The sequence below is a fragment of the Plectropomus leopardus genome, chromosome 19, assembly GCF_026936395.1.
Source record: "Plectropomus leopardus strain MGB_pleo_1.0 chromosome 19, ASM2693639v1, whole genome shotgun sequence".
In the NCBI taxonomy this organism is placed as follows: Eukaryota; Metazoa; Chordata; class Actinopteri; order Perciformes; family Serranidae; genus Plectropomus; species Plectropomus leopardus.
In genome coordinates this window covers 12,978,744-13,005,528 of record NC_142194.1, presented here as the reverse complement: position 1 = coordinate 13,005,528, position 26,785 = coordinate 12,978,744, and the positions used below count along the sequence as shown (strand labels likewise).

The window sequence follows — 26,785 nt, the reverse complement described above, 5'->3', positions numbered from 1 at the left end:
TGCAGTGTCTGAGGCTCAGAATTTTCTGAAGAAGGACCAACCAAACCCTCATTTCAGGTGTCCTCCCCAAAACTAAAAAAAGACCCACATCCTTAAAGTGAATGAACCTCTATTGGCTGAGGAATTCTGTCTAACCAGCTGCTGTTGCACTCAGGATGCCCCTCAACAATGTGGTGACCTTGAGTGAAATTGTCTTAATCCTGAGGGGCAACTTTCTAACTACTCCTGCACGCTGTTGCCCTTCCGGTGCTGATAATATATTCAGAGTTGTATGAGATCATCTGTGTGATGGATCCGTCCCCCTGTTCTCAATAATCACCTCTATTTTCACTTCACTCGAGTTAGGCTGTGTCACTAGATTACTGGCCCTTCGTATCTACCTTTCCAATTACTTTTAAGAGTTTTGGATGGACAAATTTGTGCTTTCATGTCCCGTGTTAGCGGATGAGTCGCTGCTTCTGGCCATGAAAGGAGAGTTTTTAATGAGCTGAGGTGAGGTTAATTGGTTCGCTAAGATCCTCTGAGTCATGTGCCTTAATATGAAATTAAGTCCATTTCCTGGAGTTTCCCCTGGACGTATTCAATAACAAACACTTCAGCCCAATTTTCTTTTTCCACAGAGAGGGGCAGATACAGGGAACGGGTGGTGGAGAGGGGGGAGAGTTTGGTTGTTTGTGCTTGTTTTGCTCGCCTTCGCCGCCCCAACGCTGTAAACGCTATCTGTGTTTCTTCAAAGACCAATGGTGTAATGTCAGCTCCCATTCAGAAAGAGCAAAAATGTCCTGTTGCTCATAATTGCAAATAGAGCAGTGGTTTTCAAAGATACCTGAGAGCTAATTACCAGCCAAAAACTTTTTTAAGGTTTTCTTTATAAAAAAAAAAAAAAAAATCTGCAATCCCATGAAGCCGGACACATCTTACATTACGACAGAAATTAATCAGAAGCATAAACTTTGTGAGGTTAACGCACTTAAATTAATTAGATAGAATTGAAAATGTTGTTCTTGTTTAAAGCATTTAAAATAATTAACTATGTTTATTAACCACATTAGTTATATTTATTTGCTATTTCAAAGCATTTAAAATAGATGACGAAGCTAAATTTAAATGATTTAAAATAGCTTTTAAAATAGTTATTGTAGCTATTTTAAATTATTTAAAAAAATGTATTTTTAAAGCATAAAAGTAGCTATATTAAAGCATTTTAAACGATTTTTTAGCTATATTTATAATTTATTTTGAAGAATTCAAAAGCATTTAAAATAGCGTCATGAGCGTCCTGGAAACTTGAATCCATAAAAGTGAAAATGACGGACTGTTACTTTTGTTTTTAAATTAAGCTGTTACTATGCGCTTGTCTGTCAAAATGGACACAAATCTGTCACAGATTTAGCTAATGCTAATATGCTGAAATCAGGCTGGAGAGACTCTGGAGTATAACGTAATGTTATGGAGTTTTTGGTATATTTCATGCCATTAGTCAAAGTCTAAAGTCTAAATTCTAAAGTGGATCCTTCTTTTCTTTACAATGGAAACTTGAGCGATATCAGATAAAATGCGTATATTATTTACATTCCCCTTTTATTTTCAGTACATGGCTGCATCCAAAATGTCCATTTACTTAATTTAATTTGTTTTATTGTAGTGGCCTTGTCTGTACTTACTCTTGATGTAGCATATATTTGCTTTTTTTATTTGCACGTTTTTTGAGACAGCGGTGTACAAAAAGATGAGAAATAAGGTTTGGGGGTTTTTTTTATGCTGGAAGTAATCAAATTCAGCCTCTCTTTTAATCCCATTACTAATCAATGAATCAAAGTAACAGTAAGCAAATGTATTAATCAGTTGTTAGTTGCAACCATACTATATTACTGCAGGCAAGTTCCAAGCATCGGTTTGTCTATTTGTTCATGATGGGATGATGAGACAGCATGAAGCTTTTGCTGTTGATTTCTAACAATAAGGGTAAATGTGCAGTCGTCCTTCCATCACTGCTGTTGAGGCAACACAGTGGAACCGCTGCGTACACACCACGACACTAATTCTCCTCAAATGACTGGGCCTTTCACTCGCTATTAGGAACTACATGATGTGAATCTGCCCAGACTAAAAGACCTTGTAATCAACACTGGTGCAAACGTGTTAAGTTCAGCGTCTCGTTAAGGTCGGGGGGGGGTTCAATGGTCCTGACAGTGTAATTACGGGTTGCCGCCACAATACAGCGGCCAGCGCACTCAGCACTAATTCAATCCATCTTCATTTCCAAGAGCAACGCCCCTACCATTGATGGATAGTTATCATTAGAGAGTGACAAAGCACTGAAACAACTGAGGCGTGAGCGGCAAAGCGTGTGTCTGTCTCTGTGTGTGTGTGTGTGTGTGTGTGTGTGTGTGTGTGTGTATAGCTGGGTGTGAAGTCAAGGAGGTGTCCTCTCAGATACACACTATTGCCCCAGACAGCAGGATTATATATTACTACAGGGATGAATACGGAGAGACAGAATGGGAAAGGAACTCTGGGTCAGGGAGTTGCATCCTTCACTCTCACAGACACACACACACACACACACACACACAAATAAATACATAGAATACCCACATAGAGTATGTGTACGTGTTCACATAAACGCACAAACAGTTTGGCTCACTGTGACCCCGACACACAGAGAGGCTATGGCTCGACTCACCAGCCTTTTATAGCATGCTGCTCAGACTGCTGACAGACAAACGCACACACACTCAAACACACACCGACATACACACACTCGTACAGGTCTGGGCACCGTCTGCAGCCAAACACTAAACCGCAGGCTGTGATTGAGGCCGACTGGTCTGCTCCTCTATATTTTCAGTCTATATATTCAGTCCACCCTGGGCTGTATATCTTAATTATGTGCTCTGCCTCTTTTCCTAAAAGAAGGGGTGACGGAGTCTGCAAGTCAGGCACTGAAGCAGCAGCAGGCCGCTGAAATGAGGCCCTTCCAGTCTTTATGGGGCCTCCAGCTCAGCCACTGCATCATTACATGACTTTTAAGCTCTGGACAAAAACACAGTGGATGCCTCGTTCCCCGTGTCTTTCCTGGCATAACGTTGCCCGCACGCCGCACACAACAGAAAATCATCCTGTTTGTGGCGTTTTTCCGTATCAAGCCTTCAAAACAAACCGAAAGTCCAAAAAACTTTTCGGGAAGACTAACAGGCTGTGAAAGGCTGTAATGAGTAAATAGCTCAAAGGGTGAAAAGGAGGGGGGGGGGGACAAATGGCCAGAAGAATTTTAGCACAGCGCTGTGCTCAATGTGATTATCTCCTTTTTCCTTGCGGGTCGCAGCTTTAGGGGTCACCGCCGCCTTATATTCTCCGTCACACAGACACACACAGGCACACACAGACACACACACACACACACAAACAGGTTTGCCATTTCAATGACTCAATCGCATCTGGAGCTCTCCATCGATTGTGCTCAGTGACCCAGCAAAGGCCCATGTGGCGAGCGCCTGCCCCACCTCTCTAAATTAGACCACGTTCGAATGGGATCCAGCATCACGCCCATGTCCGTTAACCAGGAGGTGGTGCTACTGGGATACAGAGCACTGCTTCCTCTTTTTGCTTACGCTTAAAAAGCAGACAGAGGATTTGTTTGGTGGGGGTTTTTCATAATAGTGCAGATTTAAAAAGGCTTTTCTGACACCCCAGAGTTGCAGACATTTCCTCAAAGACACAGACGCACTCTGTTTTACTGTCGGTGTCGATTTAGCGGCGGAGAGCGCACGGAGGTTCACAGTCAGGTGACGCTTCCTGCTTGAATGCATAAGATTCTCAGACTTGTGAGCTCTTGTTCAGTTGGCTCACTTGCGAGGAATGAATGGCTCGCTGCATCCCTCCAACCTCGGCAGAAGTACACCCACGCAATTAAATTCGATGCTTACTCATGCACATTCCTAATGTGCGATTACACACGCGCTGTACATTTTCTACATGCGATTTGTGCGCATACATGCAGGCATGAGCTGCAGCGGCCAACGTGCTGCCGTAGACTGGCTGGCCTGCTTGCAGACCCTGCAGTTTGTTTAGCAACACTCCTTTTGACGACGCCCGAAGGGTGCAATTAAGCCCAATTAGAGCCTGTCAGTTTTATTAAGAGGCACAGACTGGCCAGGCTCGGGGGCAGTGAGGGGTAGGAGGGAGGAGGAAGAGGAGAGGGAGGAGGAGAGTCTGCACTGAGCTACTGCTACTCTTGAGAAACTAGGCAAGCACCACTGAGAGGTGTAAATATACTGAATGCCAACTAAACAGAGATGACAGCTGTGACAGATGAAATGGTGTTGGACTTAGAAACAAAGATTTGGCCCGATCAAGTCTTCATAACCAGGTCAGGCTCTGCAGGTAACCCCGGGTGCTCTCAGTTCAAATACGTAGAGATTACCTTTATGATGCAACATAAAAGCTACTTAAAAGTACAGTTTTGTGATCAGAGAACCTGAAGGGATCAATGGATGACAAAACCAACTCGTCTATAAATACTCACTGGCTACAGTGAATGCAGACATGTGTGGATGCAGATGTCACAAAGCATTTTCGGAAAGGGGGATAGGGGGTGGTGGCTGTGTAGTTATGTGCCCTGATATATTAGTGTGGCTGTGAATAGAGCAATACAGCTGGCTTGGAACAAAAACTGCAGCATCTCTTTCATCAGCAAATCAAAAAAAAAAAAAAAAAAAGGAACGCAAATGAATGTATCATTCCCTCACAATTCCTTTTCCGTCGACCCCTCGACAGAGATGTTTACAGATAGCTATCATTCCCCCTCTTTTTCACATTTGCGCTTGGACATGTTTCAAAAGACCGGGCCTTTTCATCTCCCCTCTCGCTGTGAGGAAATTTGCTCCTTAATGGCTTTCAAAACAGGAAGCACAGACAATAAAAAAAAGGAGAAGTGAGAAAAACGCTTTCGCTCCCCAGTCCCCCCTTCAGTCGAACGCATCCTTTTTGCGGAGCTGGAGTGCTGCAGCACGCTGCTGCTGCTGTGCCAAGGTGCCAACTGTGCCAGTCACACTGACCTCCATCTGCAGGCAACTTGATACCATCTCTCCAACCGCCGCGTACTCCCACTGAATGGGTTCGCTCAGTCACAGTGAAGTCTGAATGCCATTCAAGGCTCCGGCTCAGAATTGTGTTTCGAGTTTGTGCGCTATTGTATTCTTTGTTCACAGCTGCTGTGTAAAAAAATCCTTTATCACTAAACTGAATACTAAAATGCTTGTATTGGAGGAATGCACACAGGAATACATTACTGCCAATGTGCAAATCATTCCACTATCAGGCAAATTAGAGCTGATTTTTCACAAGTCTTTATCAATGACCCTCAGAAGAGTAAGGTTGAACTGCTACGGACCGGCTCTAATTACTACTTAGGAGGCTCTCTTGCCAAGTGCTACGCTTACTATTTTAATAGTATATGTAGGTGTCTGTTTACTCATGTTGTATTCATAATTCCGCCTCCTGCAGGGCATCCGTGTCCACTGAGTGCCCTTGAACATGCCATGAGTAGTCTTTCTGCGCCTCAACTAAAAAGAGACCTGAAAGACAGCTACACACGCTTCCGCACAGTTGGATAAAACAAACCTTAACCACACAACTCAACCTCACCAAAGAACTTGCTTTTTTCAAAAGATGTTCAGAAGAGCGTTTTTTTTTCTCTCTCTCTCTCTCTCTCTCTCTCTCTCCTCTTCTTTGCCTTTTCTCTCCCTGGGTAAAACAAATGCATCATTTTTCAGTAAAAAAAAAAAACATCTTTACTCCCTCTTCTCCCTCCCATTGTGCCATTTCCGTGTATGGAAGTGTTCCCTCCCATTGATTTTCCTCCCAGCCAGGGCCCTACCCAACACGAGCCGTTTCCTTGCCGGTGTCATCTCCTTGTGCCTTTCTCCTTTTAACTGTGTTTTACTCTTGTGGCATTATGTACAACTGCCAAACTGGCGCTGGGGGAGGGGAAGACAGAAGGGGGGGGGGGGATTGCAATGGGAGTAAAAAACTGATACATGCACTCAAAAGTTTCGGCTATTGATTTCTTTTTGATGCAGATGGGGAAAAAAGAGAACTGTTCAAAGCTGCGGAGAGTCTTTTTGATCACCACTACAGTCGAGCCAGTTGGTAATGTTGTTGGTAGTATAAGGCACTAGGATTGTGTGTGTTTGTCTGTGCGTTACATGGCTTTGTTATGCATTGTGTTATAGCTCAGCCTCTGATTCCGAGCGGTCAGAAGGCTTATTAAATGTAATGATCGACATGCACTCTGGTCAAGGCTATCCGGTGTGCTTGCATCATTATTGTGCACTATCGCCTGGAGAAAGTGTCTATTCTGAGGGAAATTGTAAGAGTGAGCAGATTAGGCCTGCAGCTCCATCTCAGAAAAACACAACACTCAACAGCGTTCCTACAACGCAAGGCAACTTAGATTTAAGACTTTATAAGACTTTTTTTTTAATGCCACTCAGAATTGATACAATTTGACAAAAAACAAAATTAAAGAAAAAAAAATTGAACTGATCTGATTTCCATTACTTAGGAACAAATCTGCGCAAATGTTTATTGTAACATAAAACATTAACTTTTTTTCTCATGGCGAACAAGAGGAAACCAGAAGTAGGAAAAACTTTGCATTTGTTTGCAAGTTTTTCGTTTTTTTATCTTCTGTTTTGAGCATGGATGTATGATTTTGAGGTGTCCACTTCATGTACCGTGGCATCAGTGTAAGCACAGCAATAATCATCTGCGCTGATCACTGTGTGCTGGATACAGTTAAATAAATTAAACAAAGCTTTGATATAGATCATTTGGCTTGATGATTTTCAGTTTCAATCCTAACTGCAACGTCAAAGCAAAAAACGATTCATAAAATCCTACCGCACATGTCCTGACATTTTTAAGACTTCTGAAAAATCGATTTAAGATATTTAATAATAATAATAATAATAACAATAACATGGATTTATATAGTGCCTTTCAAGGACACTTTACATAGTAAAGTGAACTAAACAACATACAAAAACAAAGTACAAAACTGAAAGAAAAAAGTTACTGAAAGTCCCATGTTTTTCCAAGGTAACATAAATACCATTTAATGCCTAATTTGTAAATTAATAAACTGAATGCCTTATAAGACTTTTTAAGGATCCATGGAACCCTGTACTCAAGGAGTTGCCGGGTTTGCAGTGCCAAAAGTGAAATGTGTAACACGATAACTGAGGGAAAGAGTGAGAAAAAGAGTGATTTATAAATTGGGAATATTCCTGACATCCATGTGCTCAAGCCAGGATACTAAAATCAAAGGCACTAGAGAGCCATGTGCAGAAATCCAGAGATGGAAGGGGAAAGCTAGCAGGAGTATTTTCTAGCCACTGCAGCTCCTCATCCACAGCTTCAGCTCCCCGCTCTGCCGGCCCTCTGTGATGTGTGCCTGTGTCCACTGGGGGCTACAATTAGCCCATCAAACTCATTCCAGCCGGGAATCCACACCGCCTCTCCAATCCCCTTTTTCTGGCTCAGCTGAAGCCCGGGCTCCTCCAAAGAGACAGGCAACTTGTAAGACTAGGGGAGGTAGCCTTTGAAGTGCCAGGTTCTGCCGAGGCCTCCCTTTTTGCTCATATCAAGGCTGAGGAGATATAACAATTAAAATGGCGGGAGAGGCAGGCTGACACCGCAGTATGCACTCGTGCAGCTCGTGTGCTCGCCTGTGCACCTTGGACCTGGCCCTCGCAGGTAGGGGGTGCACCTCAGAATTAGAGCAGATCCCCAGTGACTGGTGGAAGCAATGAGAAGTCACACACCAGTTGACAGACGGACTTTATGCCAGCTATAAATCTGTCATGTGGCTTCTCCTGGCATCTGATTGGCTGGCTCTGTTTCCGTCTGTGTCTGTCAGTTAGGATATTTCTACCCTGTGGCAGCAGAGCTGCATTTCACAACATATTCTGGCATGTGGCCCTGTGCTGACTAAACTTACTTTTATAATTCCCCACAAAGCAATTAGCCAATGTTAAACTGATCAAAAGTAGATCAAAAAGAAATTTAGTAATTATTTTCAGCAAACATTTTTTGACACGTCCAATTACAAAATTAGGGTTTTTTTTGTGTTATTTCATATTGTGTATCTTTGAGTTTGGACAAAACTTATTTTTTTGTCATGAACTTTAGTAGCAGTCCTCATTACTCCAGCAGATCTAAAAGTTTCAAAGCTTTTATGTGGATTTAAATGTTATATTCCTTATTTTCCAATAACACAAAGATACCTCCAGATGTATTATTTAACACAGAGAGTCTACACGTGTCATATGAAAGTGCAGTGTTTCTCACATACAGACTTAACGTGAGTGAGCCGCCTTGGTATATTAACAGCTGTCAAAGCGGTGACCCATTTTAGCATTTTTTACTTTTATTTTTTCATCAGACTGAAAGCATGACACAATTTGGGATCGATTAATTAGTGGACTTTCCCCCCTCGCTCTACCCCTCACATACATGTTTTGTTTTAATCCCTGGCTGAGATGGAAGTGTCGCAAAATGCTCTGAAGCGCCGTAAAGCACTGCACACTTCGTTTCTGGTGCCTATTGAACTGTTCAGACAGGATGCAATGTGGCTTGCTCACAACCTGCAGTTATGGTTTCGGCGTCTGGTCTATACATATATTTATACTGTATAATGGTTAGATATTATATATGATGGGGTTTCCAACAAATTTGTATGTTTGTGGCAGCCTGCCACTAATAAAACATCTTCTGCCAAGTATAGATTTAAAATTTTTGGAGCTGGACAATTCATTAGGAGTGCTATCAGAATATATATGCCATTTCATTATTTATTGCACCACAATCTGGGGGCACGGAGCGCACTCTGGGCACAGACGGAGCAGCAGAATGTCAGGTTCAGTGAAGGAGAAACTATACTGTCCATTGGTCTAAAAGTAATTAGCCTCTGCAGCAACCACTTCTTTCATACATCGATATGGTCTTACTGACCCACCAATTAGCCATCCCACAACTAAAATTCCTCAAACTGCTGCTGAGGAAAAAAAGAACTCACGAGTTTCACCTGCACTGCATTAACGGACTCGCAAAAACAATTTTCCAACCCTTCCACTTCTGTTGGCCTGAACTTTGATGGCCATTTGATGAAATTTCAAAATCTGCCCATTCAATATATTTGTTAGAAATAGCCTTGTATCACTTGTATTTGTGATTATTTAAAATGTTTTTTTCAATTACTTTGCCGTCTTATTAGAAATATTTTTCAGTTATGTCTAAACAGGGAACCAGAGAGACGAGCACACATACACAAACAAGCAGAGAAGAAGAGATGACAAAAATTAGCCTTCAGTGTGATTTGAAAAGAGCATACCGATGTAAGCCAATGTAATGCAGGCAATTCGACCCTTTTTGCTGGCTACCAGGACAAGTATACCTCAGACCCGTGGGAAAAACAGAAATGTGCTATATAAATAAACGTGACTTCACACCATAAATCTATTTTTTTCTAAATGATGTATTGAACTCTATATATACATTTTGATTTGTCAGTCTCGAGAAACCTCCCCCGACTTCGCCTGCGTCTCAAGTGATCCCATGTTGTGTCCAGACCCCAAGCTGAACAAACTCTGGGCCAGTGGTTCAGACGGGCTGCTGCGTTGCGTTGTGTAAGACACAGCTCCACTTCTGTCTCTGCTCCAGTGGGGCTCGGTGGCAGACAGCCAGGTAATTACACAGCACTGACTACCAGCCCAGAGAGAAAGGCCCACTACACACACACACACACACACACACTTATTTGTATGTGAGTATACAAATCACACACCCCCACCTGTACACACACGGTATCTTTTCCCCATTCTCTCTCTTTCACTCACACACACACACACACAGGCCCAGCCAAACACAAGGACGACATTATGTCAAGGAGGATTACAATGACTCCAACCTGACCTGGCTCCGCAGCTGCTCTGCCTCTGGCGTGAGTGTGCCTGAATTTACTGTTTGAGGTAAAAGACTGTCCACAGTTTAAACAGGTGTGTACTTATGCAGATGCGCAGCTCGAGCATGTGGTTTGCATTAGTCGCTGCAGTGGAGCCAGAGTGAGCTCTCGCTGAGGCAGAAGTCAGGCCCAACATGTCATTTTAGGGTTGGTTTAGTCATTTTCAAATCCCTGAGTGCAGGAAGTGGGTAATTCCTAAAAATTCCAAAAAGGTACAAGAATGAATAAAGCACTCAGTGGTGTGCAGATTTAATGTCTAAGGGTCTAATCTGAATTATTGCCAATAATGTGAGGCACAGATATGAAAGATGCAGTCCCTTTATATATGACTGCATATTAAAGATGATAATAATATATTTTTCCATATCAACAACATTCATCCTGGTTACAATCTCTGTCGCATCACATTAAAAGCATGTATTATCAGCTCTGTTTACTCCATTTCATTTATTCCTAATGCTTGATGTTGAGAGTACACAAAGGGCCATTTACATAGAGAAATGAAAATATCTAGCTGGAGAGATGACGAAATTCAAGAACTTCTGTACGTAAGGGCTGAAGCTGAAGTTGCCAGACAAATTAAGGAAACGACAAGAAACGCCGCTGTTTATGACCAAACTACGAGCTGGTTACCTGAAACTGGCTTATTCATCATCATCATGTCCTGCCTCTTGCGCGCTCTACCTTATCGCCAGTGAGTGAGAACGCTTCTGATACGGACAGACAATCACTTGTTGTGTGTAGGTTTCAAGGTATACTTAGGTATGAAAATCAATGGTTATCATACTGTGTACATTTGCTTATCTACACTATTGAAAAATTATACAACTGGACGAAGAGTCTCATCTGCCTGTGCACATCCTGTTTCCTTCTTGATCACCTGTCAGACGTTTTACACTTGCCTCTATCAAAAAAATCATTTCAAGTTTCTATTAATAAAAAGCTTTTGTTGAACAAAAATATTAGATATTAGATAAATAATAAGATATTTTCCCAGACAGCTATCATGCCTTAAGAATCTCATACCATCACAACCAGTGTATAGAGCAGGAAATTGTCTGGAGAATTCAACATTTAGGCATATTAATTATGTTTTTATCATGCGGCTTGTGCAGAACTAGAAGAACACAAACATCCGTGGGCGAAGATGAGGGGCCTTTTGTACAAAAATAGAGAGATGATGAGATTCAGGAACTCCTTTTGGTAAGGGTCGACGTCAAAATCATTAGATAAATTCAAGGAAGAGCAAGAGACTTTGGTGTTTATGACATACTATGAACCTGCAATGTTGACCATGGCATAATCTGCATTATGTCCTGCCTCCTGCATGCTCTACCCAGGTGCCACCTGAACCATTAAGAGTATTTAGGTGAGAACGCTTTAGACACAATCTCCTGTGAGCTACATGTGTAAAAGGTAAAACTCCTGATTCTCTAGACATTGTCTGGAGTTCATATGAGAAAGACAGTATGTCTTTAAGCCCTTACAACAGTTTAAGACATGCTAACACACTGATGTAGTCCTGACTAACACCGCCACACAGTCTCAAGACTGAATGTCACTTCAAAAAGCAGATATTTTAAATTATCTTCAGGGCTGATTTCATCAGTTTTGTTATTCTTCACTAATCCACCAGGCTTACCACTTGCTTTGACTTAGTAGACTGTAAAATAAAAACATCAAGGGTGCAATGATAATTTATTATAGTAACATGATTATTTCCATTATCATGAGCACATTAACATTTCAAAACATATGAAGCTGTGAAGTGAATGAATCTGTGGCTGGAATACAGCAACAACACGGGGTTTTATTCTGACATTACAAAAGCACCAAAAAGTGAGTTGGCATAAAGGCAACCACCAACGAAACAAAAAGGAAGTCATGCTTCAAGGAAGCAGGAGGTATTCTCTCTCCGCTTGTTGGTTATTCCAGACTTTATCCAAAGAAAGAATCTTGTTTAAAGAAAAAAAAAGCTGCAATGGATTTCAGTGAATGCCAGTGAGAATCAAGCGAGCTATTCATGCTGCCAGTTGATTTAGGCACGCCTCGCTACACACCAATCAGCCCGGCCCCGGCCTCGCCAGCCACTCACTTGTCTGCCATTCCAACACAAGATGGAGACAGTGCCAAAAGTTCCAATTAAAATATCCATTTGTGATGTCTGTGCAGAAAAAAAGAACAAAAAAAAAAAACAAGTACCAGGCTTTTTCGATAGCGTAGGAGAAAATACAACAAAAGCTGCCAAAATTCTGTGGACAAGCCACATACTTAAGAGTTTTCTGTCTACACAAACTAAATAAGTATGAAGAGTGTGTATGTAGGCAGAATGTGTGTGCGCGCGCGCGAGAGGGAGACAGACAGAGCGTGTGTGTGTGTGTGCATAGGAGTGGGAGCGTCTTGTTATGGAGGAACAGAGCATGTTGCAGATAAGAGGGCGACGCTGTTCAAAGAAAAAGGCAGGCCGGTAAAGTGCGCGCCGATTCGACATCATCGCCTTACTGTCCCTTAATGAGCCTGGAGAGGAAGTCTGGTGTCCATAGAATCCGCTCCTGTCTCGCTCCAATCACACTGCCGGGCTTTTTATTCAAATCTCACACACAACTGTCACACAGCCAGTCTGGCCGGCGCTGTTTATCTTACTCCAGGAGGATGTTAACAAGACAAATGAATGAATAAATACACAAATAATGCGTTTAGGTAATGTTAATAATGTATGAAATGGAAGCTGCTTTTTGACAGTAGCGCTGCACTAAGGATTCTTCCCAACTTTGGTGACAGGCTTGTTTATTCTTTTCCCAGCATGCAATTCTCTGCATCGTTTCGCAGGCGACGTCTGGCCAATGCTATAGCACATCTCGCTGATGAGAAAAAGTGGTCTGACACATTAGTTTAGACTTCTCTCCCATGAAAAACACCCAGGATTGAGCCATCTCTGCCTTCATCCAAAACGTCTAGTATGATGATCCTCCTTAATCTCATGGAATCCAGGTCTCCTTTTCACCCCATCACACTTCCCTCCTGCTATTACATGACTGATTTCAGTGACGTTTTAACAGCCCGTTCAATTAGAGTACATTTTTTGGGAAAGGCTGGATAAATAAATGCGTGTGCACACCTGCACAGGTATGCGAGAGCAGTCAAATCGCAGCATCACCTGCCTCAAAGAAGTGTCCCAAACTTCCAGGACTATTAGAAAAAACAAAACAAAACAAAACAAACAAAAAAAAAAAAACAGAAAAGGAGGAGGGGGGAGGGATGCTCAAAGAAACTGACTGGGTAGGAAAATAAGTCTCACATCAAATTCCTTCCCTGGGCCGAGACAAAAGCAGGGCCTGGCACTCAGGCACCGTCGACTACACACACTTGGAAGACGGAGAAGAAAAAAATAACAACACGCACATCAAAACCGGAGCCAAACAAATCCAAGAAAAGTTCAGATAGGTCTTCAGTGGAACTGCCAAGAGGAACAAAATCAAATAAATTGGGGGGTTAGTCTCGTTCAGGCTGGCCCGACAAACCTGAAAACACTGTTTAGAATATATGAGGAAGGTGACAGAGGACAATGCTAAATGACTCAGAAAGCAGATACCCGGTGTTTACCCTTGCAAACTCCAAAGAAAAGCCCCACTCCTGTTTTAACGCAGGCGGGAACAGAAAACTGAATTCAAGGCAGCTTAAGTGCTCTCTGGAATCACTCAGCATTCCACCGTCTTCAACACACACATACACACACAGTTCAAATTTGACTGTGACAGTGTATTCATCCATAACTGTAAATTGTTCTTTGGGGAATTTGGCGGGGCCCTTATATTCTCCCCCCACCAAAATCTTTCCCCACTCTCGTCCCCGTCTTCTCTCCCTGCCCAAAAGCTGTCTCCATCACTCTCAATCACAAGCTGCTTGTACGTATGTCGACAACAGACAGTCGCGATAGCAATTGTGGGATCACTCAATGCTAAGTCATTACAGAACCAGAGGGATTCATTAGGGCGCGCGGTCAACTGGAGCTTATAATTAATGCTATTTTTTGGTGATATCCTTGAAACACCTTTTGCAGTTCGATTATTGATTTATTTCTTATTATTGATTGCTTTGAGCTGGGGTTGGGCAATTTGACGAAATATACTGTTCAACGGGAGAAATGTGTCCACCGATGGAGATGTGGCAACGTTGTTATTATTTGGAACATGCTGTACGGTAGTGATGTGCGTGTCAGGGTTATTTTAAAGTTTTAAAAAAGCCAATCTAGTGATCTGAAAGTGACGCACAAACCAAAGCTGAAAGTTTCTGCTACTGACCATCGTTTATAACAACTTCCTTGCTGTAAGCTGTTGTGTGTCATTTCCAGTAAGTATCACAATTTTAAGTGTTTTTTTTCTGTTTATGAAGAACAAATGTGGGAAGACAGCGAGTACTCATCCATCTTTTAAGTGGTTGTGTTTAAAGTAATAAATACGTCAGACTTGACAAATAGAAAACAGACACCCTGAGCACAGCAGCACTGATATTAACACTGCTTGCAGTGTGAGAGAGACAGAGAGAAAAGGTGGAAGGTGGACTATTGCGCAATGTTTCTGTAGGTTAGGTTAACTTAACTGCAATGCTGATCTGTCACTTAATGACCCGCCTACCTGAAACCTATGATATTTTCTAACAAGCTCACCCCAACCAGCTGACCCACAGGCTTTGGCATGACCTGCGCAACAGTACAGTATTACAAATCAGGGCTAAATTCTGATGTGATCTTGTAAATCCAGCTGCCTTGCAAAGTAAGGTGATTTGGGAAGACATGAAAGACGAGAGGCAAGTCATAAATACAGAAACATGTACAACATGAAATTATTTTCTCAGGAACCATAAAGCTTTCATTTTGAAAGAATTTTAGTTTTAAAGGTTTTGAGACTTTTTAATTCAAGTGGTGTCTCGTGTGAGGCAGGGTTTTTTTTTTTTGTTCAAATGGAAGCTCAAAATAAAAGACGAAAAACAAATGTGATGATGTCGTTATTTAAAATAATTTCAGAGCTATTACTGCACCGTGATAAAAGATTTTGCCCACATCACCCATCATACATTGAGGCACATGCGGCTCCAAGGAATGATTGAATTTTTAAATACTAATAATACTTCATTTATCTTAGCACTGCCCTGGTAGCTCATAAGATATGGATATCAGCCCTGGTAAGCTGGGTATAAATATTTGAGCTTCAAGTGTCAAAGCCTAAATATTTATTTAAAAGCATTCCCAGTGCTACTGAATTTAGTCCTGCTCGGTGATAAAAGAAAAATAGAAAGTGTTGGGACCATTTAGAAAGACTGAGTGAAGGTCACCAGTTTCCTTAAAGCCTGGCTGCCATGAGCTTTACTTGTGTCCCTGATATTGAACAGTGACTCAAACAAGACACCCCCTGCACTGCCTACAGACTCAAAGATCAGACAAACAGCCACCCCCCAACTTCTCCTCCTCTACCACAGTTTTAGTCTGGTTGTTGTAGTAAACTGACAGCTTCCTACACATACAGAAAGCCTGACTTTTCTTTGTTGTGATTGGTCGACTCAAATACACACAAACACAAAAAAGCGGGCTCCTCTAAAAAGTGAAACTTTTCTCAACTTCAAAAAAGCTGTCAGTTTGAACGAAGAACAATATTGCAAACACAACCTCAGTAGTTATATATCTTCAGCCATAGTTTTTTTGGGGGGTTTTTTCTGACTAAACAAAAGGCGGTGATTTCACAGTGCTCATGTACCTACAGTGCATGCATGCCACAATGCGTGTTATCAGTGTCACAACACTCAAGAGGCGAAAACTCGTCTAAATTCTGCAGGCCACCCCTGGGATATTCACTAAATCGCTTCACCCCATTCTCAAAAGTTCACTTCCAAACTTCCTGGAAAAAGGAGCAGACATTTCTGAGGAATAACAAAGAGGGTTAGTGAGAGTAATAACATTGTGTTTAATCCCACACAATTCTGCCTCGTACCAGAGTGAGAACAGCGAGCCAAGGGGGACTTGCAGTGAAAACAAACTCCTGCAGACGGATGTGTGTTAGCAACGCACAACAACAGAATCAAGTGTCAGGAGTTTATCTATAATAAATTACCTAAAATATGCTTAACTGAGAGGAACGGCACAAAGAATTTCAGCTGCGATAAGGTGTATATTGAAGAAAAAAACAACATGTATCAACAGTTTTTCCCCTCTTCCTCGGCTTGCCCTCCTGCCCCCTTCTTCTTTTTTTCTACGTAGTTCCCCTCCTCTTTGTGGCTCAAACTTCAGCCCCTTCCATACGGCTGCTGAGAAAAAAAAAACGAGGTCACAGATCGCCTTACTCCAGCCTGCTTCCGTATGGTCACAACCCCCCTCCACACCTTCCCCTACCAGCACCTCTCACTCAAAACCTCATTCCATCACTGTGGCCAAATCCGCCTCATCCATTCTCCCCCCTCCTCCCCCCCCAGTTTCATTTCTTCCCTCCCCTCATCTCCACTCCCACCCTTCCTGTGCCCTCAGCCCAGTGCTAATTGGTAAATCTGTTGAACCATGCCAGCCCCAACAATGAGGCACCTGGAGTTCTGTCAAAACAAGTTTCCCTGTGAAACGGCCTCCAGTGTTAATACAGTAGCGTAGGGGAGCTGCTGTTGTCGCTCACCAGGCTGGCCGCAAAACGGAGCCGGGGATCGCTCTATCTGGGGAGATTTATCAAAGATGACTGCACTCCACTTTCCGTCTGCTAGGAGCGGCTCATCATAAATTAGATTATTTATCAATATCACTTCTGAACTTTGATCCTGTTTCTTTGTGCGAATGAAATATGACCAAATTACGCTTACAAAATCTCTCCAAAAAGTTCTTTTTTCCTTGTCATTATCCACTCCAGCCTGCTAGTCACATCTCAGGGTTAAACGAGTTCATGTTGTTGTATGCAAACACATGAAAGTTATAACCTGACCTGACCTAGCTCTGACTAGCTGTCATCTAAAACTCAAGTCACACCTTAGACACAGCGATACTACACATACGCTCGTGTAGACAAAGGTGTGTTTGTAAGACACACACACTCGCAGAAAGACAGGCACACCCAACAGTGATCCTGCCAGACCTTGTCAAACAAGTTCTAGCAAAGGCGCTTGTATAAGCGAGGGAGGGGAGGCAAGCAGTAAGTTGACATGGTGAAAGGAATGTTTTTTTTTCTCAATCCTGGTAGACTACACCAACATATTAATAGCTATTTGCACAATAAAGTATGATTTACCATCTTTCTTTCTATTTTGGACTCATGCTATTTACTGGCAACAAATGCCCTGCAGAGTGCCAAATCAGAAAACAATTGATTAGTCAAACAATTCAAGTGGGCAATGCACAGAGAAACGGTCACCTCAGAGGAGATTAATAACTTATCCCTTGGGCTTCATTATGTCAGCGTCTATCCAACTTCACACAGCCAGACTGAAGCAACTGATGTCCTCAGGATGTCAGCTCTGCGGCTAACAGACCGCAAGTGACTTGTGAACGTGTTAAGGTTGTTTAAAAAAAAAAAAGTGAAGTGAATTTCTGGCACAGAGCTTTAATTTTCAAGTGCCTTTTTTGTTTATTTCTGCAATATGCTTAATTTCTTTATGTTCTAAGCCAACGTGTTGTTTCAATTTTGTGAAATGAAGCTGAATATGTTGTAATTTAGAATGGGTGAACCTTGAACTAATGACTAAAGAGAAGTGCGGACCTTGTGACTGGACCAGTAAGGAAACAACTTTAGTGTATTATCACCTGAAAGTCACAATTGCCATATTCTTGTTACCTTAGAATAAGCAGTTTATATCTACACAGGGAGCGGGTCCTCATCTACAGTGATCACCATGATGCACTGATGTATTTCTACAGTGGCCTAGAATGGACAAACCAAACACTGGCTCTGGATAGGAAAATAATCATGACTGCCACCATAGTTCAAAGCCCCAACGTGACCAAAGCGCGGAGAAACACTAATTTTTTAAAAAATGAAACTCCTGTATTCTCTGTTTTAACCAATTTAAATCACTGGTCTGTTTGTTTTAGGGAGGAAGAGACTGGATATTGCAAATAATTCAGCTCCTGTTAAAAATCTGCCTAACAGGGTCAGAGAAACATTGTTTGTAACATATAACTGCTTTTCCATTGTTTTTCCGGTTTTAATCATGTGGTCAGTTTGTTTTGGAGAAAAACCTCTGTGGTTAATTCAGCTCCTGGTGAAAACCTCCTGAACAATGGACACTGAAGGAATTGTTACCAGAAGAAGTTTCAGCTAGTTGCAATCTGCAATCTTCACCACTAGATGCCACTAAATCCCCCCAAGTCTTACACACTGTTCCTTTAAAATGACTCCTTTTTAAAGTTGCATGACAATGACAGAGGAATCTCTATGACGCCACTTTCAGGTTAGGCCATCTTTAATTCAAATCTTCTACCAGTATAAGTAAACAGTGTGTTATTGCTCCATCTACCTCTCTGTCTTACATTTGGGCCCAGATGCTGTTAATAAAGTCAGCAAAACAGCTTCTAGAAGCAATACAAACAGAACAGAAAGACTCCCTTCTCCTGCTGGTGGACTGAAGCCTAATTCAAACCAAATGCTTCCACAGTGAAGCTAAAAAGGATGTTGTCATTAAACCAGAACAATCCAGAAACTGAGACCGGTTAGTCATGAGACAAATAAAGAAGGCAAACAGAATCCTTAATACATAAAAAGTGGTTAAAAGCCAAACAAAGCTGAACAAGAAAACACATCAACTACCCCATGAAGATGGGGCAGTCTCCATTTAGTGTTTAAATTTAAAATAAGCAAAAAATATCTCTTGCCATCATATCCCATCACCTGGATTGACATTTGAGACATTCAAAAGCACACCAACAACAAAGCAGCAGCACTTAATCATAGCACAAAGCACATCACAGCATGATTATCATCATCATCATCATCACCAGAATTTAGGTTATTCATTCATTCATTTTTTTTTGTTTTAAATCATCAATTATCAGTTGTTAATTTGCGTGTGGAATCAGCCAAAAAAATCCAACAAGATATTTTTGGAATTCAAAGGTCTCTCACCAAATGAAATTGGTGAAGGCTCAGATCTGACTGTCCGGGGAATTCCCAGCAGAAGGGCCCCTGAAAGGCAAAGATGGACGTTCCCAAGTCACACAATTATATCAGCACTCCATCTCTTGTTCGCTCTCACACACTCACACACATATACATCTGCACACACTCCCAGCCGGCCAGGTTTTATGCAAAAGAAAAACGTGTTCTCCCTGGAAATAATGCATCCCCTGGCTTTTTAGTTATTTAAACTACGAGCTCGTCTCTGCTGGCTCAGCTTTCTCCTGGGTGCATGTTCGGCCCCGTTATTACTAATTTTACACAGACAGAATGGGAGAACACTGGCTCTGCACTGGTTACGCAGCTGTTGGTACTGGCTGGCTGGTTGTTAAAATAATATTTCACTTTGGTAGAACATCCTCAGCACGCACACCTTTACAAGATGTTCAGTAGCAGTCAGCTGGTCTGACGATCCACTGTCAACACAAAGCTCTACATAGCATGATCCGGCACATAGGAGCAAATATTATCAACTGAGTGTCGGAGTCACTTTTTTCTTGGTGTTAGAGCTGTTACTAGTAGGGGTGTAAATCACAAATTTAATCATGATTTAATATTGTATTGATCCTTTAGACAATGTTTTTTCATGCAGCTCTGCACGTCAAATAAGATCATCATCACGATCAGACAACACGGTGACACGGAGGACAGAAGCCTTAGCTTTCTGTTGCAAAAAAAATTCTAGCTGTATTATGGTTTAAATTTTAGATCTATATATGCAGGATTATCCAAACAGCAATCTCCCACGGCCATTACGCAGAAATACCACCATGTTTCAACAACAAGGTAAGGCAACTTGATGCAATGACGTGATTAAGCAAAAGAGGGAAACTTAAGCTTTCTGCTGCATAACAAATGAATGCTTTAGCCAGTAAGGTTTTTATTTTAGATCTATTTAAACAGGATAATGCAACAACAATTTCCAACTGCCATCCGCCGGACTTTCAATTTTAAAGGGTTAATGATCAATGTGTATCAATGTTTTCACTTTGCATCAATAATATTGGCTCGTTGATTTTTAAATCCATACGTAAATCCACAACGGTGTATTGTTACACCCCTAGTTATAAATTATAAAGGAAAAAAAGTAAGTGTGCTGACTACGGGTCCCCAGAGCAGTCATGTCTGCTATTTTTATCACTTCACTGTGAGCACTAAAATTGAAGTTGTGAACTGCCTAGTCTTACTAGCTGTTCAAATACAACTTTCTTTGGAGGAGGAGGATGGATTCAGAGGTTAACCTGGCAGATTTGTACCTACTGCTCCTAAGAGCAAAAATTCAGATCTCGCATCTCTTTGAGCGATGTCAGGAGACGGTAAAGGACAGCTAAAGGAAGAAAGAAGAAGAAAATAGGGAAAGGGAGTTATTGATTTACTAAGGAAGAAAGGACATGCTAGTGGAAGCCTCAGAACATGCAGAGAAAAGCAACAGGGCCTTTAGTTTACTGAAGGGCTCCAGCACCTAAAAGCTACTGTGCAGGTCGCCTTCTCTGCAGCGAGATCACTGGGTTCTATTTGTACTTGTGCTTGACCCCAAGGCCAGCTAGATAACTTTTCATAACAGCTAGACAGTGAACACTGTGGTAACTGGTGAAAACACACTTGTGCACACGCTTACACATACAAATATGTATTTTTCTTTTAAATGTGCATGTCCAACATAGAGTCGCACGTTCTCTGTGGTAGCTTGCTTTCACAGGGGTTATTTACCGGTCAAATACCACAGCGAGGAAAAGAGATGACAATGGCCCTGGAGCTATTCACACACAGAGACACACACACACAGAGACGATACAAAAAGCTGCTGTTCACATTTCCCACAATAAAATGTTGTATTGGAGAGGCTCCTTAACGATGTTCATCGCACATTCAATATACAAAGAAAAATTTGACATTTTGAATTCCTGTTGGTCAGCATCATTATTTAACCCAAAGGGCCCTCTTGGTAATTTATCAGCTACCTTTACTTTTAAATGTTGAGGTGTTCTGTACAGTCCGTCAAGACTCGAGAAGACTCTTCAGTCATTGTTGTGGTTTTGTTGCTGACTAAGCCAACACTGACTGGATTGTCTGTGGGAACAAGCGGCCGTCCAGACTGCTGGACAGATACAATGACTGAGGTGCTCTCATTTTCATTGTCACAGTTCCCGGGGCCTGACGCCACGTCTCAGATTTTGGCCCGAGTCGATGATGTAAGGATGACCCCTCGAACAAATGTCTTGTGTGGAGAAGACAGTGAAGTGTGAGACAGCTGAAAGACACAATGGTCTTTATCTGAGGCCTGGATGGCAGGCCAAAAACAGCTGAGGGGATACGGATAAAATCTTCAGTCACAGTAAATGAAGATTTCCATATCTATATCTGACTATACATATATATATATATATATACATACATATATATAGTCTCAATGGAACGGGACTGTTAATTACGAGTGGTATTAAGGGCAAAAAAAAGCTGATCAGGACATCCCGAATATAATAAATTATACAGTAAATTGTCTGGAAAGAAATTCAATTAAGAAATAATTTATAGTCATTCAAGATGTCTGTCATATCAGTCCTACATGCTAAAAGTGACCACAACAATATATAAATGTATGAGCTTTCTCAGCAAAGGTTAAGGGTGGACGGAGGGATTCATGCACAGAATGAAGACAAAAGCGAGAGAGGTTTGTAAAAAGGCCTAAAATGCAGAGGGAAAGAGCAGTTTAAGGTCGCCGTAAGTCAGGAGAGTGAAAGCCTTCTAGGTAAAGCCTGAGGACAGTGTGTGGGTGGTGGCTGCTGACCATGGGGTCGCTCATTAACAGCTGAGGAGGCCAGGCATCCCAGAGTCCTGGGCAATTGTCTGCCTTAGCCCAGGTGCACGGCCCATTCAGACCACAGGAAGCCCCCTTTATCCCTGTTCCTCTAAAACGGACAGAGACGCGGTCAAGGAAGGTGAATGTGATCCCGGCTCTGTCTTTTCTAACACGAACCTAGAGTAGCAGTCGCATGCCCGTCCAGTCCTTTGGCCCATTGTTGGGATCCACAGAGTCATTGTGGCGTGTCTTTTCTGAATGCTCGGTTAAGACGCGGTTCTGTTAGGTTTTTCTTATAATATCAAAAACACGTCAGCTCTTTTCACACTGCCTCTTTCCAGTACACATTCTTCAGAGAGACGAGACTGAATGGGAATAAAATAAGCATGTTCAGTGGTTGTAAAGGCTGAGGTGGGAGGTCTTGCAGGCCATAAAAATGGCCAGATTCCATCACTTCCTCCACACTAATTACCATACACTTGGAGCAAGTGCCCTCCCTCTCTTCGTCCCTGAGCCCATGCTCCACTACCTCTGACACACACACGCACGCACACACACACATACAAAAACACACAGTGAGGCGCAGTTGGGAAATGGTTAACACTCCAGCCGTCCCCTGCTGCCAGTGAAAGCCCGCAAAACAATGGAGACATTGTTCGACCAGGGCTAGGCTCTAGACTCTAAGGCTGTGTGTGCGTGTGCGTATGTGTGTGTATGCACGTGAATGTCAGGAAAGTAGTTGGTGTGTGTGTATGCTCTTAACATTTGCATGTTTCTGCCCCAATTCCCAGAAATTAAGAAATGTGATTCAATAAGAGTGTCTTTTATGCCTCATCCCCAAAAAGAAGTTTGATCACATGACTACTGAGATGAGACTGTTTAATATCTTTCAGCCGAATGATGTCATTACATGACCAACATGAGCCTGGACTCCTGATCAGTCCCAACAACAGACTGTGAGTTAAAATGGACAACGTGACAATTCCCCCAAAGTAAAGGTCATAAACCCAGCCACTGCCAAACTACAAACTCAGTGCAAATAATAACTGTTTTCTCAAAGTTGTTTCTGTTATTTTAGGTAGTTCTTGTCATGCTGTTGTTTATTTAAGTGGGGTTTTTTTGTTTGTTTTTTTTCCTCGCAACAGCAGTTTGTGGAGTACAACTTGTTGGTTTGATAATTGATGCGTCAATCCAGTCAGAGTTGATCAGATCAATGGATGACGGATGGGAGGAGTAGCATATTAAAACATACTTTTAGACCCATGGCAAAAAACTAGTAAGGTTAACTTTTAACTACGCCTGGCTTTCTGGTGCTCCGTCTGCGCTCTGAGAAGTGCAAAGCATAACCAAACAGTATATATACTCAAACAGCTCTGCTAATAAACGGTTAAGCTCCAAAAATATAGAATCAATACGTGGCAGCAGATATTTTAATCGTGGCAGGCTGCCACAAATAAAGTAATATATGGGAAACCCCATATGTTATGTTGTGTTATTGGGTTAATGTAATAATAACATAATAAATCATAGAAGTGTAGAACTGTTAATTAAAAATTAAATTCAGCCACCAGCTTTACTGCCTGCTGTGTATCCACAAAGACTCCTCAAGTCCACAATGTCAAATTAAAACATCACAATAAAAGGCAAGCTGACAAAGCAAGGACTGTTTATGATCTTTCCCTCAGGAGCTGTGTGAGGCATAAAAAATGTTTCTTGGAGTCTCTCCCTCAAAAAATACACATCAATAGGTAGATAAATATTGAATAACTTTCAGCCAATGGCATAAAAGTTCAGCGGCGGCAGGTTTTGAGGCTGCCTGCGGGGTGGTCAGGCACTTCAAAGGGTCCTGCGTGGCCCCCTTTGAGGGCATGGTAAACAGGGGCATACAGCGTGCCCTCAGAAAGACCAGCCTGCGTGAGGTCACTTCCTCTTTTCTCGGTCCGATCCACCGGCATTCCCCCACGACTGAGCCTTCCAGCCAGAAAATGAGACCGTCTGTCTGCATCTCCGTCCCTGTCCATCTCTCTTCCAGCCACAACTTTCTACTAGGCTTTATCTACAGCCATCTTTATCTTTATCTCTGGCTGTCTTTCTATTGTTGTTTCAACTGTCTCGGGGTCGGCTGTTATCTAGCAGGACAATCGACAGCTTCTTATCACGTCCAATGCAGCCTGTTAGCACTCCAGCCAGGTAGAGATCAAGGTGCCTGAGAGGTTCTTTGCATTTATAAACAAAAAGAAACTACTGTTTACAGCCCAATTTATTGATAAGAGGATCACGTACTACAACATGCAGGCCTACATCTTCCGGGAGTATAAAAAAAAAAGAAAAGCTTGACTGATTGAGTGACACCGGCGGGAGTCCGTGTGGGGTTATCATTGGCATTCATGATGCTGTCCACAGTAATCTGTCTTTTCTATATGAACAGCCAGTATGATGCAAACCAGGGAAACATTCAATCACACTTCCCTCTCAGTCAGAGGTGGATGCCGGAGCGGGATGGCAGGAGCGGCAACTATACAAGCAGCATTTCACATTCAATTTTATCACTTGGCGCTAACAGCGAGATGTGTGCCTATGCAGCGATGCTGCAATGCCTCTGATCTTACCAGCCTGTGTACTCTATCAAACAGATCACACTAGGGCCGGGCAATATGACCACAAATATTACAATATATTCTCTCATATTGATCAGTGTCAGTACTAATCACAGTATCAGTTTAATGGTGCTCCCACTGCTCCGTTCTGCTTTGGCTTCTGTTTTTTCGTTCAGAACTAAAGCCCGAAGAAAGAACAGAAACCAGAAGGTTCATTAAAGTTTCAGAGCGATTTTATCATCAGCTGCAACTGTCTTTCTAACCCTAAAAAGACACCTTTAGAATTCGGACGAGTTTCTTAACTTTATTTTGTGCTGTGGCTTAAATTGCAATCTGAGGGGTGAAACCTCAGATCTCAATCATGACCAGATCTGTTGTTCCTTGGCCCGAGGCCCAACTGCGCCCAACAGAAATCCAGTAATAGACAGCATGATATAGTATTTTTGTCTGGGGCTGACACTAAATACTATCTGTTGATAATTATCTTGATTAACTAATTGGTGTATAAAATGTGAGAAATGTGTGAAAATGTTCATCAATGTTCCCCAAAGCCTAAGATAACATCCTCAAATATCTTGTCCTAAACCCAAAGAAATTCAGTTTTCTGTCATACAAAACTAGAAAATATTCACATTTAAAAAGCAGTACTCAGAGAAGACTTTTTTTCCTCAAAAATTATTCAAACTGATTAATCGATTATCAAAACTAGCCTGTGGTTGATGGCAACTAATCAAATAATCATTACAGCTATATTTTTTAATTTAATGGGAATGGAAATATCACTTTTACATCTCTCTAAATCTATCACTATATGACCATAATCTATCACTTCATGAATGTTTTGATCATCTTTTCATATAGCCCTGACTCAATCGGTTCAGTCACTGTGTTGCTGTGAATGGATCTGTACTTCAGCGATGTGCAGGCTTATTTGTTTCCATCTGACTGGTTGTCCATCTTTGTTGTTTCAAGTTTGTTTTCGCCCCACAGCCAGTTTCTGTTTTGGTGTTTGTTCCAAGCCTGTTAGTGTTGCACGCCTGACTGTTTGTATTACAACTTTCTGTGTACACTGTGAAAAATAGATGCTTGAATTTATTTAGCCAAAAATAAAACCCCTAAAGTGTTTTGTTATAATTATAGATCATTTTAGCACCAAATTTAATCCCACCTAAATATATATCACAACAGAAACGTATACAAAATGACGTCACTGGTGAATTCTGAAAAGTTGAAGTGGATTTACTACACTTTACTGCTGTTCTCAAACTTCCTTTAAAAGGGAATCGTTCAGCAGGAGTTTAGGTGGATGTGAGGTGGTAAGTATTTACAGCCATATGACTCATAGCAGGATAAAACCTCAAGTATTTACCTGCAGCTTTCACTGCCTACGACCAGTTTAATGACTTCATAGGAGTTGGGACTCTTTTCTCAGCGTCTCCTAAAATAACAGAGTAAGAAGAGGCCCCTGAACTCTTTGGTATAAAAATAACACCAGCATCGCGGGGAAAGATAAGGAGGGCCTTAGCTGGGCTTGTTTTGTTCAGAATAACGCTGTCATCGCAAGCTCTTTGTCTTAAACACAACTTTTGACAAGGTTTCTGTTTCAAATAAACAGCCCTGTCGACTCCTGCTATTTTAAGACGTGCTTAACTTAAATGGGCAAAATACCAAGGAGGCCTCGGCTTGCCAACTTTTGAGTAACTGTTCGAGATGGTATTTATTACGGACCATAAAAGTAACCGAACTGATCAAATGTCAAATGGGACTCAGAGGGACACTGTGTCTTGACAGCGTAATTTGCGTGATAAAAAATCATCGCTACCTTCTGTGAGAGCACCACAGCCGTGACGACTGCTAACCGTGTTGCTGCGCAGAGTGCATAAACAAAAAGGGTCAGCTGTGTATTATTAGCTCCAGCGCTCAACTGTTACCACAGGAGATATTGTATTCATGAGCACACAAACTTGGAAGGCTTCTCCATCTAAAAAATCGTTATGCGCTTTTCAAATTTTCATAACGATATGTAGAAGATGCATGCTCCAAAACACACAAAAAATATAAAGTAACAACTGTGCCAATAATGGCCCGGGGCATTCATGATCACCTCACTAATTCTGCTCAATCCCCACTCTCATTGATTTTCCTGGCTCGCTAACCCTGTGACCACATACGTACACCTCCCTATGTTCAACCTTTCCGCTGACCTCCTGAAAACTTTATGCCT

General features: G+C 41.9%; 1 protein-coding gene across 17 annotated transcripts in view; it reads right to left on the bottom strand.

Annotated features, from left to right (window-relative positions):
* Positions 1-26,785, bottom strand: part of tcf7l2 (transcription factor 7 like 2) — a 104,649-nt gene that overhangs the window by 42,327 nt on the left and 35,537 nt on the right. For 10 of the 17 annotated variants that reach the window (XM_088070249.1, XM_088070250.1, XM_088070256.1 and 7 more), the window contains exon 5: positions 19,114-19,173. The exons of the other annotated variants lie outside the window; for them this stretch is intronic. In XM_088070249.1, coding sequence (XP_087926375.1) covers positions 19,114-19,173 — 60 coding nt within the window. The remainder of the gene's footprint in view (positions 1-19,113; positions 19,174-26,785) is intronic. 17 annotated transcript variants of the gene reach the window in all.